Source organism: Electrophorus electricus, chromosome 18 (genome assembly GCF_041902795.1).
Source record: "Electrophorus electricus isolate QZ-2024a chromosome 18, ASM4190279v1, whole genome shotgun sequence".
NCBI classification, from domain to species: Eukaryota; Metazoa; Chordata; class Actinopteri; order Gymnotiformes; family Gymnotidae; genus Electrophorus; species Electrophorus electricus.
In genome coordinates, this window is record NC_137514.1 from 12,138,526 (window position 1) to 12,152,500 (window position 13,975).

General features: G+C 39.5%; 1 protein-coding gene across 2 annotated transcripts in view; it reads right to left on the reverse strand.

Moving 5' to 3' along the window:
• Positions 1 to 7,973: 7,973 nt before the first annotated feature.
• gsk3bb (glycogen synthase kinase 3 beta, genome duplicate b) overlaps positions 7,974 to 13,975 on the reverse strand; it is a 26,050-nt gene continuing 20,048 nt past the window's right edge. For both annotated transcript variants that reach the window (XM_081701092.1, XM_081701093.1), the window contains 4 exons: positions 12,718 to 12,813; positions 12,264 to 12,450; positions 11,981 to 12,079; positions 7,974 to 11,892 (listed from right to left, as the gene is read on the reverse strand). In XM_081701092.1, coding sequence (XP_081557218.1) covers positions 11,825 to 11,892; positions 11,981 to 12,079; positions 12,264 to 12,450; positions 12,718 to 12,813 — 450 coding nt within the window. In that variant the 3' untranslated portion in view covers positions 7,974 to 11,824. The remainder of the gene's footprint in view (positions 11,893 to 11,980; positions 12,080 to 12,263; positions 12,451 to 12,717; positions 12,814 to 13,975) is intronic.

Consider the following 13,975-nt stretch of genomic DNA (forward strand, 5'->3'; position numbering starts at 1 on the left):
ACCTAAAAAAGGAACTGTCTATGTAGGTATGTTATTGTCAAGTCTGAAAGGTTGTTTGAAAATTTTATTTACTCTGTGGAAAAGGTTTTTTTTTTTCTTCTTACTGTGTAAACTTACAATTACTATAAGATGCGTTGCCTTTGCTGGTTTTATTTCTGTTAATCCATTTGTCAGTTCTTTTCATTATTCCAAACATTGAGTTATTCATGTGGCTATATGAGTGTATAAATTAGCCATGTAGCAGTAGCTTCTCTACTGAAGAGTTCGTTGAGCCATTGTAGCAGTAACCTAAGAAAGGAAATTGTGTATGTAGGCGGGAGCTAGTAATAAAGACCATCAAATAAGGAAATCCAGATGAGTCCGAGTCATCTGCCATTCGAGCACAATCACACATGCAGCACATTCTCCCGCACATTCCCCTGCCAACATCCATCACAACTGGCACAGATTTTAAAAGATGCTGAAACTGTAATGGAAGCATGGAACACTGTTCTTACAGAAGTTATTCCTTCAATTAATGTTTTGAACATGGTGGTGGAAAGTGCTGTCTGTCTTTGTTTAATCTCTTTTTAATTAGGCCAGGCTGACAAGTAGTTGGCCTCTGGCCTTGTAGCTGATGAGGCCAGAGTTTACAATTACACTCTTTCATCAGATCAGTTAGTGACCACTCATTCTGTGTACAGCAGTATAGTCATCCTGGAAACCCAACCTGGTCTATACCTCATTCTTTAGTCAAGACTAAACACTAGAATGCATACTTATACATGTGTTAAATCTATGTAAATGCTCGCCAGACACTGGACAAAAATGACCGTCTGGGGGTATGTAACCAAAGTGATCACTGTCACTATCAACATGGTACCATCTGTCTGAATAGATAATACACGTGCCTGGTCAATGTTTCAGTTGGAGTGCAAGCAGCGTCATTTGTAGCCGAATAAGCCAATTCATGAGTAGCAGTCCTCTGGACAATTGTGTAAGCTAGTGGCTGCAGATGGGCGATCATTGCCGCTGCTTTCCTCCTCTGTTTTGTCCAAATGCACTTATGTTCACTTTGCCTTGGCAGTAGTGACACCTGTGCACACAGCTTGGTGCCAGGTATAATGATCAATAGCTATTTCTTCCCATGTGTCTACATGGATGGCAGTGGAATTTAGCTCATGCTTGCAGGCATCACTGTATCACAGAATTGGGTGCCCTGTGAGTCTGGACCCTGTAGCTTGTGTGCCACAACATTTATTTGGCACACAATCCTTACAACAGATCCCCAAGATTCTGCACAGGCACCGCAGAAGAAAGCTCTTGAGGACATACTCCTAGCATGTAGGTTTTCCAACTCACTGCTATAAAGAAGACTGTACATTTATACAAGCTCTATACACTACCATTTTAGTGGTTGTGATGAACTTATTTTCCCATACTCTGTTGAAAAGCTTGGCCATGATGGTGGCTCCCTTGCGTACCCTCCAGTTGATCTCTGGGTCAGGAGACATGTTGCTAGAGACGGTTGATAGAAGATATTGAATTGTTCCAACACTTTCAGGGTGTGGTCACCAGTGTTGATGCTAGAGACTTCATTCATATTCTGAGCCATGATTTCCATCTTTTCCAAACTCTTGAGGCTAAAGTCTTGATAAGCATGTTCCAGGGAGATGAGTAGCCTCCAGAGACCAGACTGTGTATGAGACCTCAAGGCAGCATCATCAGCAAACAGCCTTTTCAATACAACTCTGGCTTCAACTTCATGCAGTCCTTGACTTCACCATGATTTTGTGGGCAGTAGGCCCAAAGGCTTCCTTCATTCCCTCATACATGCCTTTCATGCTACCACTGTCAATGTTCTGGTTTAAATATTGCCAGTAGTTATTTGCGCAGTGCCCAGCCATTCTTTTAGCATTGTTCCTTGATGTTCTCAGTGCAGCATGATGGCTCATTCTTGTAATTGATGAGAGCTCGCCATTTGACAGCTCTCATGCCAACCTGTTCAAGGGGGATTGATTTTTCCACTTCTTCCCAAGTGTTTGAATGTACCAAATTTTCATCATGCTACAGAATTGTCTGAGCTTCTAGCACCGAGACAAAAAAAGGCTGGAAAAGTATGTACTTTTACAATATAAAACCCTAAATTTGCTTCAGTGCTACTTTATTTGAATAGCTTACATTATATTAATATTGATTAGTCAGTCATTTATTTTTTTACAACACCCTTAATCCCACTGGTACCACTAGCTAGGGAAAATGTCTGTGTGAAACAACTAGCTAACTTACAAGGGTAACAAATATTTATAAAACTGGTAACTTGCTAGTTACCATTCTCTTAGCTAACGTTTAGGTAACACTATCATTGCTTTATTTTGTGTGTGTTACTTTTTGTACATTCACATAATACAAAAAGTACCATGCTAGAAATCAGCACTTAAATAATTCACATCAGTAGGACTTGTACAAACCATAGTATAATCTAGATCTAATTTTTAAAACACACCAACAAAAAGCACATTAGAAAAATTCCATTTATTGGAGGATATTCTTCCTAAATTTCAAATTGTTTAGCTCTCAAACAATAACTCCCTAACTGTGAAATATTCCACATATAGTTCAATGATTTTTATGAACAAAAATGTGCTGCAGAGATATGATGGTGTGAAATGTGGAAGAGAATTATATCTATTGAGATTCCAGGTATTCTATGAACACAGATTCAGTATTGGGCTGCAGAAAGCCTTTTGATAAATACCTTATCAATATTTATCTATGATTTAGCCATGTATTTGAATGGATTTGACATGGCTTTAGAGATGGCCAAGCACATCTGGGACAGACCGTTGCAACTTTTTTTTTTCTTTTTTTTTTTTTCTGGGGAACACAGAATCCTTTGGTTCTAGGATGGAAGCTGCAAAAGAAAAGCTTAATCAGAACTACGGCAGCAGTCATGATAATGAAATGCTTATGGAATACTGGCATAACTGACCTGCAATCAAAATTTTGCCACATGGATTTACATTCCAGAAGATGTCTAGAGGAGGAGTGAGGCTTGTGCTTGTCAGGTACCAGGCCAGCTGGGCTCATTTTATTTGATTTCTTGAATTTATTGAAAATAAAATTAAAATAAAACCACAGGACTCAAAAAAGTAGCCAGAAGAGCTCCAGTAAAATAATCCATTATGATATGGAACACAACATACAGTGTGATATCATATTTAACAGAATACGAGTGATTATAAAAGCTATATATAAAGTTACCTTCCAAAAAAAATTGATTATAGGAGCTTTGTTTGGAATAAAATGTAACCCATAAGACTTTCTTTTCACTTCCACAGGAACTGGGTCCATTGAACAGCAGTCATTTAATGGATTGGTGCTACATCAGTGAGACAGACCTTTCTTGCTACTAATACCAAGAGTATCTAGCATCTCACTTACTAGAGCACTTGTAACTGTGTTTATAGTTGTATCAGAATGCTTGGTACTCAAGCCAGAGATGTCTGTAGAGACAGAGGCAGAACGTTTTTCTTCTGTTAATAGCAGAAGGTCACGGACAACCTGTTTTGCTTTATTCTGGAACTCACTGCTGAAACTTTTCACAGCTTTACCTAAAGAGCAGCAACGTATAATGTCTTCCTTATACTGCTGGTGGCTATAGACATGGTAGATGAAGCATCTTCAGTTAGAGTTGATAGATTCTGCTTCAATGCAGATTTTGAGTTACAGATGAGAGCCGTGTTACACAAATCAGCAAACTCCATTTTGCACAGCATATTTGATGCACCCTTGTCAAAGATCTCCAATCCCTGGAAAACATGTTACCCATGCTTAACAAGCTAAATCACATTCTAATTAGCTACAACATAATATGGAAACAAATGTCAGATAATAAACATACTCATCACTCATTGATGACAATATCCTAGATGTTACTGAAGCTTGTGAACTTCTGACTGGATGCAAACTGCTGTGACTCCTTCAGGGTCTCCTGGGGATTCACATCCCCAGTGGCTGGAACGCCCAGATCCCATCGCTTCATGCTGTGCTTTCCATTCACCTATGACACAAATGCATAATTACATTCTGTTTTAGCCATCAGTAAGACACACTCTGTCAAACAATGTAATGTTTCAAATGTATTAATTCCAAATTAACTCATATTACCAATGACCAATTTTTACATTGCATATTGATGTTCACAGTAATTCTTTGGTTAAGACTATAATTCAGAGGTATTCTGCGCAAAGTCCGTTTAATTAATAAGGATTGGTAATTCACCAAATAAAATCTTATTCACTAGACCTAGCCTACTGAACTGAACAGTTAGAATATAATTGATTTGGAATGCTTTTGCTTTGAATTTACAATTTCCCCCTCCATCCATTTAATATTCATATTTGACAAGTAAACTGTTGAGCCGGAGGTTCAGTTGGAATTATCCATTCTACTAATACTAAAAATATTGTAGGTGAACAAAAACATGCGGGGGAAATGGCATGGCTCCCGTTGTCACTGTAATTGTTTGTGTTATACGGATATACGTGGATTACCGCAGTGAGTCGCATCTGAGGAGCTTCTCGTGTAAAATGGTAGTAACTCCGGTACATTAGCTAGCTAGGTTAGCATAGCTAATTTAACTGTCTCTACCATATCATTGTTCATTTAGCTACACCTTCATGCCGTTAGCTTGAGTTAGCTAGCTAGCAGCATCGGTGTTCTTTTCGGAATAGTAACAAATACATTAAGCAGTTTTACAACCACCACTTAACATTAGCTACTTAAATTGTAAACAACCAAGAGTTTTTATATAAAGGAGATAATTAGCTAATACTTTTAGCAACTATTATTACGTTATTATTTCATGCTGGAGTAACATAGATAACCTTTTTAACAGTGTGGTAACTAGGGTATCTAGGCACTAGTGTACTTCTACCACAAGCAAATGTGCAACGCCTCATTTAAAAATAAACTTATGGCGTTAATCAAAAACTGCCTCCTCACGTGGGGCTGTCATCCATGACGCGATGTCAGTCAAGCATGCTGAGATACATCTCGAGACCTGCATGTCAGAGGGTGGAAAAGAAAGAAATAATTAAGTGTCATCAGCATAGCAGTGGTAGGAGAAACCATGAGAAGATATTATATCACCAAGAGCACGAGTATACAAACAGAAGAGAAGGGGACCCAATACTGAGCCTTGTGGAACACCAGTGGAGAGTCTACATGGTTTGGACGTGGATCCTCTCCATGTCACCTGATAGGACTGAAACCATCTCCAAGCAGAGCTAGTCACACCAAGCCTAGAGAGAACAGAGAGAAGGATGTTGTGGTTCACTGTGTCAAAGGCTGCTGAAAGGTCTAGAAGAATCAAAACAGATGACAGTTTGGCAGCTTTAGCAGCATGAAGTTTTTCCATCACTGCTAATGAGGGCTGTTTCTGTAGAATGTGCCGGTTTGTAGCCAGACTGATTAGGATCATGCAGCTGGTTCTGGATGAGGAAAAGAGACAATTGATTATAAACTGCTCGTTCGAGGGCTTTTGAGAGGAAAGACAGAAGTGATACCAGTGTGTAGTTTGTAACACTGGAGCCGCCAAGTGTGGCCTTCTTGAGGATTTGTACCACCCTGGTGGTTTTGAATGCAGTTGGCACGTATCCAGAAGTATGCAGTTGGCACGATTGTCTGAAACAAAGTGGAAGGAATTGGATCCAGCAGACATATAGTCAGATTACTGGAAGTCAGGAGTTGAAGAATTTCATCCGAGGAGAGAGGAGAAAAAGAAGTCAGAGAGTTGGATGTTGGGGAATGCACATTAGTTGGAGGAGTGGGAACAGAGGAAAAGGACTGGTGGATTGCTGCAACCTTCTCAAAGAAGGTGATGAAATCCTCAGGAGTAAGAGATGAGGAATGAGGGGGAGGGGAGAATTGAGGAGAGAAAAAATAGTGAAGAGCTTGCGTGGATCGGATGCTGATGATTCAAATATATCATAATATGATTTGGCGGGAGTATAAATTACCATCCACTCAACCTATTTTGCGACTGCAGAATGAGAGCAGATGAGGCTTTTCTTTATGTTCATTTAGAGTGGACATTCAAGCTCAAGGTTGTAACCCATTTTGTCTTTGCACGTGTGAATTATGTGAACACCCTTTCTTTAAGTTATCTTGCCATTTTTTATGCTGCTCACATTCACATAACGTTGGATTATAAAAGGGTTTAAGTAGTAAACAAATGGAGAAATTACAGAGCTTCGAGAAATACTGCACCCCTTTGGCACGTGGAGCGAGGTATGAAATACTGAACTGATGCTGTAAGAAACTGACACTAAGTTGTTTGTGTATTTTTTAGCATCCTTGAAGTTTTCATTTTGTTCATTTATTGCTGTCACTAAACCCGCCCGTTTTATGTGGCGTTTAAACTGTATCTCCTGATATTTAAGTTAAAGTCAACAGGTTTGTTCATGTTGCAATGCTCATCAAGGATCTGACATTTGAAGTCTAACACGTGGAATAAACCCAAGCACCCCATTATAAAGACTTCACCTTATTCACCGAGGCCAAGGGCTGCTACATTATAATGTCTTTTGAACATTATTAGAAACTAAAGACTAAATAAAGAAATAAAGCATAAAGACCCAAACAAGATAAACAACTATACAAGACAGTTATTACTACACATATTTGACTGATATGCTCAGTCTTGTGAAAGAAAAAAGAATAACGTTTTTAAATTGAACATCCCATCCTGTGTTTTGTTGACAAGTTCCTAAATGATTTCCCTTTCTGTGGACAGTACACAGGGCACATGTAGATACAAAGCAAGCTTACTCACTGATTATTTGCAGCAAAATTGAGCGAATGGAATAGTGTACCACTAATGCTCATTGGCATATTAATTCCCCATATAATCTCATTACCCATAATGACTTGAGCCAGCACACACACATTGAGAATGGTCCCATTGTTCATTATGTCATGCCTGTGAAGTTTGGCTGAGTAGTAACAGAGATGGAAAGCCACAGCAGACTCAACAAAGTGGAAGCAGTACCTAAAGGTGACGTAAACAAATTTTTTTCTTAAAATAAAATCACTTGCATTTTCACAGCTAGCACAAAAATAGCTGCTTTCAGTGTGGAAAAAGGTCTGTGCACTCTGGAGGAAGTTAGCAAGAACTTTAAAATCAATTAAAAGTGGCAAAGCAGCTGCACTTCCCACGTTTGTTTTTGATCTGCTTTAGCCAACATTACAGTAAGATTCTATAAAGCTTTTCATTTTGACCACTTCTACAAACGTCATTTATGGCAGTACTAGGCTTAGGACGTTAACGTGAAATGTTGGGCTGGTTTTAGACTGAAAAAGCTTACCTAAGTTCTTCTAATGTCCAGGTCATTAAGACAGGGACTTATTAAGTGAAATGGGGGGGGGGGGGGTTATGGCAGCACTATTGAAAGGCTGATTGAGACTAGAAGGAAAGTCCTATGCTGGGCAAGCATTCTGCTATGAAATTCTTCATCAGACAGGTGAGGGATGTCTGTCCTACTGTAGTATTTCACAGTCTAGGATTAGGAAGATTCACCACTTGCAAATTGTCATCAAAATGTCATCACACATTTGACCCATATATCAGCTAACTACTACAACATACCTCATAATATTTAATACCATCACAGTACATCATTACTTGCTCCTGTAGTCATGGTCTTCTATGTTAGGCTCCACCTTAACTCATCCCCAGTCAAGGATTTCAAGCAGATGCCAGATGTAGAATGTAGAGCAGCTGGTCCACCTGGTCCACCAGCTTTGTCCCACTGCTGGTGGCGGAAGCAAAAATCTCCCATTCATATCAAATCCAACATTTCATATCATGGTCTTCAAATCCTACATTTAACTTAGTTAATACGTCCCACCATTAAATCAACAAATTAACTCACAGATAAAATTTAGAAATGGAAAAATGTGTTTAGTAAATGGGGCAAAAGGAGAGAAAGTTGTTTTCAGGCTAACCTAAACTTTATTCAATGCAAATTACAGTACCGGGTAACTACTTTTCTGAAAGAACAATTTTACACAGAATAACAGAACATTATTTACAGGGCGAGACATTTAGCATAAGCATCACAAGAGGGAAAAAGTTTCAAATGAAATTACATATCTATATAATTTCAACAGGCATTCAAGTAATAATGTCATAGTTGTCTGTAGTTATAAAGTCTCAACAGCTATACACAAGTGTATGTTCATATATGCAGCAACCATTTTCCCTTTATTTTATTTTAAAGCAATTTCGCTGAACCTGCATGATTTTGTCTAAATTCATGACCTGCACAAAGTAACTAAAAATGTGATATGGACAGTCATATAGGAAGCGACATGTTTATGGCTATAGATTTTACAGGCAGAAAGCATTTACATACTCTAAAATGCATTGTTATTGATATTTATTATGTACTTAATGCTACATGACATGTCTCCCATTGAGTGCTGCTGAAAGCATATGTTACAGAAAAACATAATCCACTTGTGTAATACTTATTGCCATAGTTGATTAGGTAATACTGCAGAGAATGACATCATATCCCTTTCTTAACAGTTAGCGGGTAAAAAGAATAACAGACACAAAAATAACTGTAGTAACAGTTATTTTAAAACACCCTACACATGTGCACCCTTAAAATAGAGACCTTCAATTACGGCTCAAAGGGTGAAACTAACAAGCTCAAAATGACAGAGCCACTCTGTTGGCACTGCTTGCCATAAAGTCTCTCATTATAGATAAAAGTACACAGAGAGCAAGGGGACAAAACGTAACAGCACCATTAGAGAGGGGGAAAAAAAAAACAAATAAAAACAAAAATAAAACCACCAAATGCTTCACAAATGAATTCTCTTTTCCTTTGGTCTAGGAACTTGTGGTTACCAAGATTAGTATAGACAGGTCAGAGCTTGATCCTAGACTTTTTTTCTTTTTCTTTTTTAGCACAAGTAAAACACTTAAAGATACTTAGAGATTTACCACTGAATCAGTGTGCTCACAAGTTGGTGGTCACACTTCTTGAATAAACAATGTCTGTTCGTGCTTTTAGGGCTTGTTTTCATAAACGGAGTTAAATGTATTAAACTCATCAAACTACTAATGCCCTTTACATTCCAATGAGAGATCAGAAAGGGTGTACTTATGAAACAGGCTAACTTTGGACTTAGCTTAAGATGGCACCAAGTTAAGCAGAAGTCACGTTACATCTAACGACCTTATAATAGCCTCCACCCCCTGTGATGCTTGATATGCATGGGTCCAAAATACAAACAAATAGGGACACAAACGAACAAAAAAAAATGAACATAAAAAATAGTAAATAAAAAAGCCACAAGCAGCAGGATCAGGACTGGATCTCTAACAGCCAGGCGTGGCTGAAGAAGAGAGCAGGAGAGCTGGGAGCAGTGGCTTTTCAGCAGCACTCCATGGCTCTAAGATAAAAAGTTACCCATTCACACCAATCTGAGATCAGTTTCACCATTTTCAGATCTCGACCCTGGTCTCAGATTAGCATCATAGGGCCTCAAATAGCAGACGGTTTTGCGCTGATAGATGACCGATTTCTGTCCCTCTAACCCTGAATCTTAAAGATCTGACAAGCTCCTCCACATGGCACACAGTTACCACAAATGCCATCAATTTGCATGGCACATGCTGCTCAGTAATGCTTATTCGCAACCATCTGTTAATGCTGTATATAGAACAGAAATCCCCCTGGCCCTTCAGCTGTCATCACAGAAAACCAGTCTCAGATAAGCAGGAATGGCCAAATTCTACAAAGACTGGTGGGGGTATTTTACAAAGCTAATGTTTTGAGTTAGCAATTCTACTCAGTTATCGAATTACTAACCAGATAAAACCTGGAGACCCCCCTGCAAATCTTGAACATGAACATCAGTAAAGAGTAAAGCAACCCACTGAAGATACTACAATAAATCAGTGCAGCAGCTTTGTCAACTACCCCCCAGAACTTAGTACCAACCCAGTGGCCAACACTGAGAACTATTCCCCAGAATTCTAGGAACTGCCTGTGGAAGCAAAGGTTTGCTTCCAGGACACTCCTACTGCGCAGCAGGCACCTGCGGTCCTGTCAGCCATTTTGAAATCTATGGCTGGGGAAAGAAGCTTATTTGTGGTTCTAGATCGAGGGGCTCCAAACCCCCCCCCCACCCCACCCCCCCCACCCCAGTGTTTCCTTTGGAACTTCTGTCTTTGTTCATTTTTGCACTCTGCTTATTTGACACCCTAAAGGTTCAACACATTTTAAATACAGTAGACATACAGCATGTTTGCTCGTGAATGCATACACACACACACACACACACACACACACACACGATTTGCTGTATGCACAGTCAGTACACACATACCATTCAGGGTGACTGTACACAATAGACTAGAAGGGAAGACTAACACATGAAGGGGGAAGGTGAGAACAGATGTATACTCCTTCAAAACATAAAAAAAGCATAAAGAGTAAATAAAGCAGCATACCATCAATGCCAAGTACACATACATATCAATCCAACACTAAGGTGAAAAGGCAACATTACAGACAAGGTATTTCACAGGAAGCCAATATATAGCTCACAAAAGCCTTGGAAATTTGCTCTCGCCCATCGAACACGTTCTGGGATTAAGTAGCCCTTTTAGACTGGTCTGGGATCAGGAACCCAAGCCAAATCCTAACCTTCGCCATTATGACGTTCAACTGCTAAAACTGGTGACATGGGTATAAAACTCTCCGATCTCAGATCAGATTTTCCCCTTCTCGTCCTAAAGAATACAATGAGCTGATCCCTAGCTTTGCACGCTTTCTCCGAGATGCTTCAGCACACACAGGTTTCAGGTCAGCGGCAAAACTGTTCTTCGCCAGGCTGAGAGAGGCCAGTGTGCTCAGCTCCACCACACTGACCATTAACACCACTTTTTCCTGTTTAGGACCAAAGACAAGCAAGCTTGCCATGCACTACTGCTTTGTTCTCTTGGGCCCTTGATCAAAGGGCAAAGTTCACATGGTTGGGGCCAAAGTGCAGAGATCTGCATTCGCTATGATTACAAGAAAGGCGGCAACCAAGGCTACTGTGAACCAATTACCCTTTTAAAAAAATAATCAATGGAGACAAAAAGCATATTTGTAGGTTTATATATCTGTATCTCTATATAAGCAGACATATATACATATATATATATATATATATATATACACATACACATACACACACACACACACACATATATTATATATGTATATGTGTGTGTATATATATATATATATATACATACACATACACACACACACACACACACACACACATATATTATATATGTATATGTGTGTATATATATATATATATATATATATATATATATATATATATATATATATATATATATGTATATGTATATATATATGTATATATATATATATATGTATATGTATATATATGTATATATATATAAAAAATCTCGCTCGCTCATCAAACTTCTCCATAGTCATTTCCTCTCCACCCCCAAGCCAAGACTTGAGGAGAGGCTTTTAAGGACTTCCTTAATGTCTTTTAGTATAAATAAATTAAAAAAACAAAACAAACAATAATACAAATAAACAAATGGCAAGGGTTGGGGAAAGAGGAAGTCAAAATTTCGTTGGTTCGTCTTTGTCTCGTCATGAGCTTTTTTTTTTTTTTTTCCCTCTTTCTTTTCTTTCTTTCTTCTTTAGTAGCCCTGCCCCCAACCTGGGGGGAGTGGGCGTGGTTAATGAGCAGCATCATGGGGTTGGCCTGTCGAGTGGTTGGGTGGTGCTCAGGTGGAGGGGTTGGGGGCAGAGGCAGAGGCGGCATTGGTGGCTGGGCCACGTTCACTGCTGATGTCTGGGGGGGAAGAGATTAATAAAATAATCAAGGTTAACGTATGTTTATTCTGGAGTGCAAGCAGTGGCGTTTGCGCCCGAGCACTAACCTGCAGTGGAGGAGGTGCTGGAGGGAGGAGAGGCTCCAGTCTGGCTGCGAGCGTGGGTGGGGATGAGTATGGATGCCAGTGAGGGGTTGCTGGACAACTCTAACAAGCCGGACCAACAAAAGAAAATCGTTACTGTACACCGTATTTAATCCACTCTGTGCTTTCTTTAATCCATAAAAAGGCCGGCTTCGTATGCTAAACCAGGTCTGGAATCGTAGATGTAAAAAGGGGCATTAAGGGACAGGTACGGTCGAATGCCAGAGCTGGTCGTAAACGTGCGCACCTTGTGTGGTGAAGTTGAAGAGTGGGGGCCTCTCTCGGCCGTTGGGGAGCTTGAGGGTGGGCGTGCGGAGCTCATCGAAGAAGGCATGTGCGCAGGCCTCCAGAGGAGTGAGGCGTGCCGTTGGGGTGTACTCCAGCAACCGTGAGCACAATGCGATCGCCTCCGGGGGAGTCTTCGGTCGGAAAACCTAAAAAATAAACAAACAAACACACACACAAAATGTATAAGCGTGTCCTTTTCCAGTGCTAAAACACAAGCTGCGCTGTGACGACAGTGCCACAAGAGGGTGCTGCGACATCTCCAGTGCAATTTCGATTTCAGGATTTAGGCCAGTAAATCGAACAAATGTGATCGCACCTGAGTGCACGTTGGATGGTGTGTGTGTGTGTGAGTGAGAGTGAGTGAGAGAGTGAGAGTGAGTGAGAACAATTGCCATAATTAAAAGCCAACTAACCTTAGTCCATGGATGAGCTTTAATCTGGGGGAATTTGAACTCTGTGTAGTTAGGGTTCATCTCACGGATCTGCTCACGTGTGGGTGTCCCCAGAACCTACATACAGACGCACTTTCAGAAACCAGTAGCTGAGCCAACACTTCAGAAATTTAACTTCGGCATCTAACCCTAGGTGTGAAATGAAATTTGATTTTTTTTTTTTTTTTTTTTTTTTTTTTAAGGCATCGACAATTCTCTATAAATAGAAAAATTTTCTTAGTCCTTACATAATACAATTAAAAAATTAGACAGTTTAATGCCAAACAAAGTTATTATTATTATTATTATTAGAATGAAGTCTGTATATGCAAAAATAAAAACCGGCACAACATATAACTCTCAGGCCACTAGGTTCAGGTAGTTTTAAAAGGTTTTTTAAAAACCTTCTCTTCTCTCTAACAGCTATCTGACTATTGTCTGTATTAAGGTTAATAAGAAAGGATTTGCCCTAAATAAAGGATGCTCATACTCATCACCACACATGCGTCCTGCCTCAACTCTAGGACTGGGTATGGTTTGCATCGCCCCCAACCCAGTTTCTTGCCAGGTGCTTTGTTAATATTTTGATGTGTTCTCCCTTTATGCACAATGGTTTTTAAAAGGAGCAGTAAGCAATTTTTCCCAAGATTCTTATTCACAGCCACTATACTGTCACCTAGTGTCCTGGATGTTTCAGATACTCTGTACTAAATTTATTTGAAACCTAGCCACCTCCATGTGGAGACTTGTTCTTTGGAGCATAAACTGGTTCATTTGAATTCAAATTGCGTTACAAACCAATTTAATTCTTCATATCATATGAGCTACACTTTTCTAGAAATAATTTTAAAATAATAAATAAATCACTTAAATATTCATTGCTGCTTTTTAGCAAAAATGGATTATTGCCCCTTTAAACGCAATAGAGAGAAGTCTGTGGACATGAAACTTCACTACAAAAGCTGTTATCGCTGATGTTGGCCACCGTTTGTTAACAATGGTTTGGAACAAATATGTGAATATTGCCCACCAGGATACCTGACTTCAGGGAAGCACATAGAAAGCTAAGCTTAGCACTATGCATGGCAGTCTTTGGAGGGCAGGGATTTGAAGAGGTCTGGGTCAGAAAAAGAACTGAATACAGTTCCTAGTGGAAGTCAGCAAGAATTGTAAGTAATGGACTCTCCTGCTTCCTATTTTACAATACATCTGTACTACATAGTAAAGCGTCGTCCTTCAG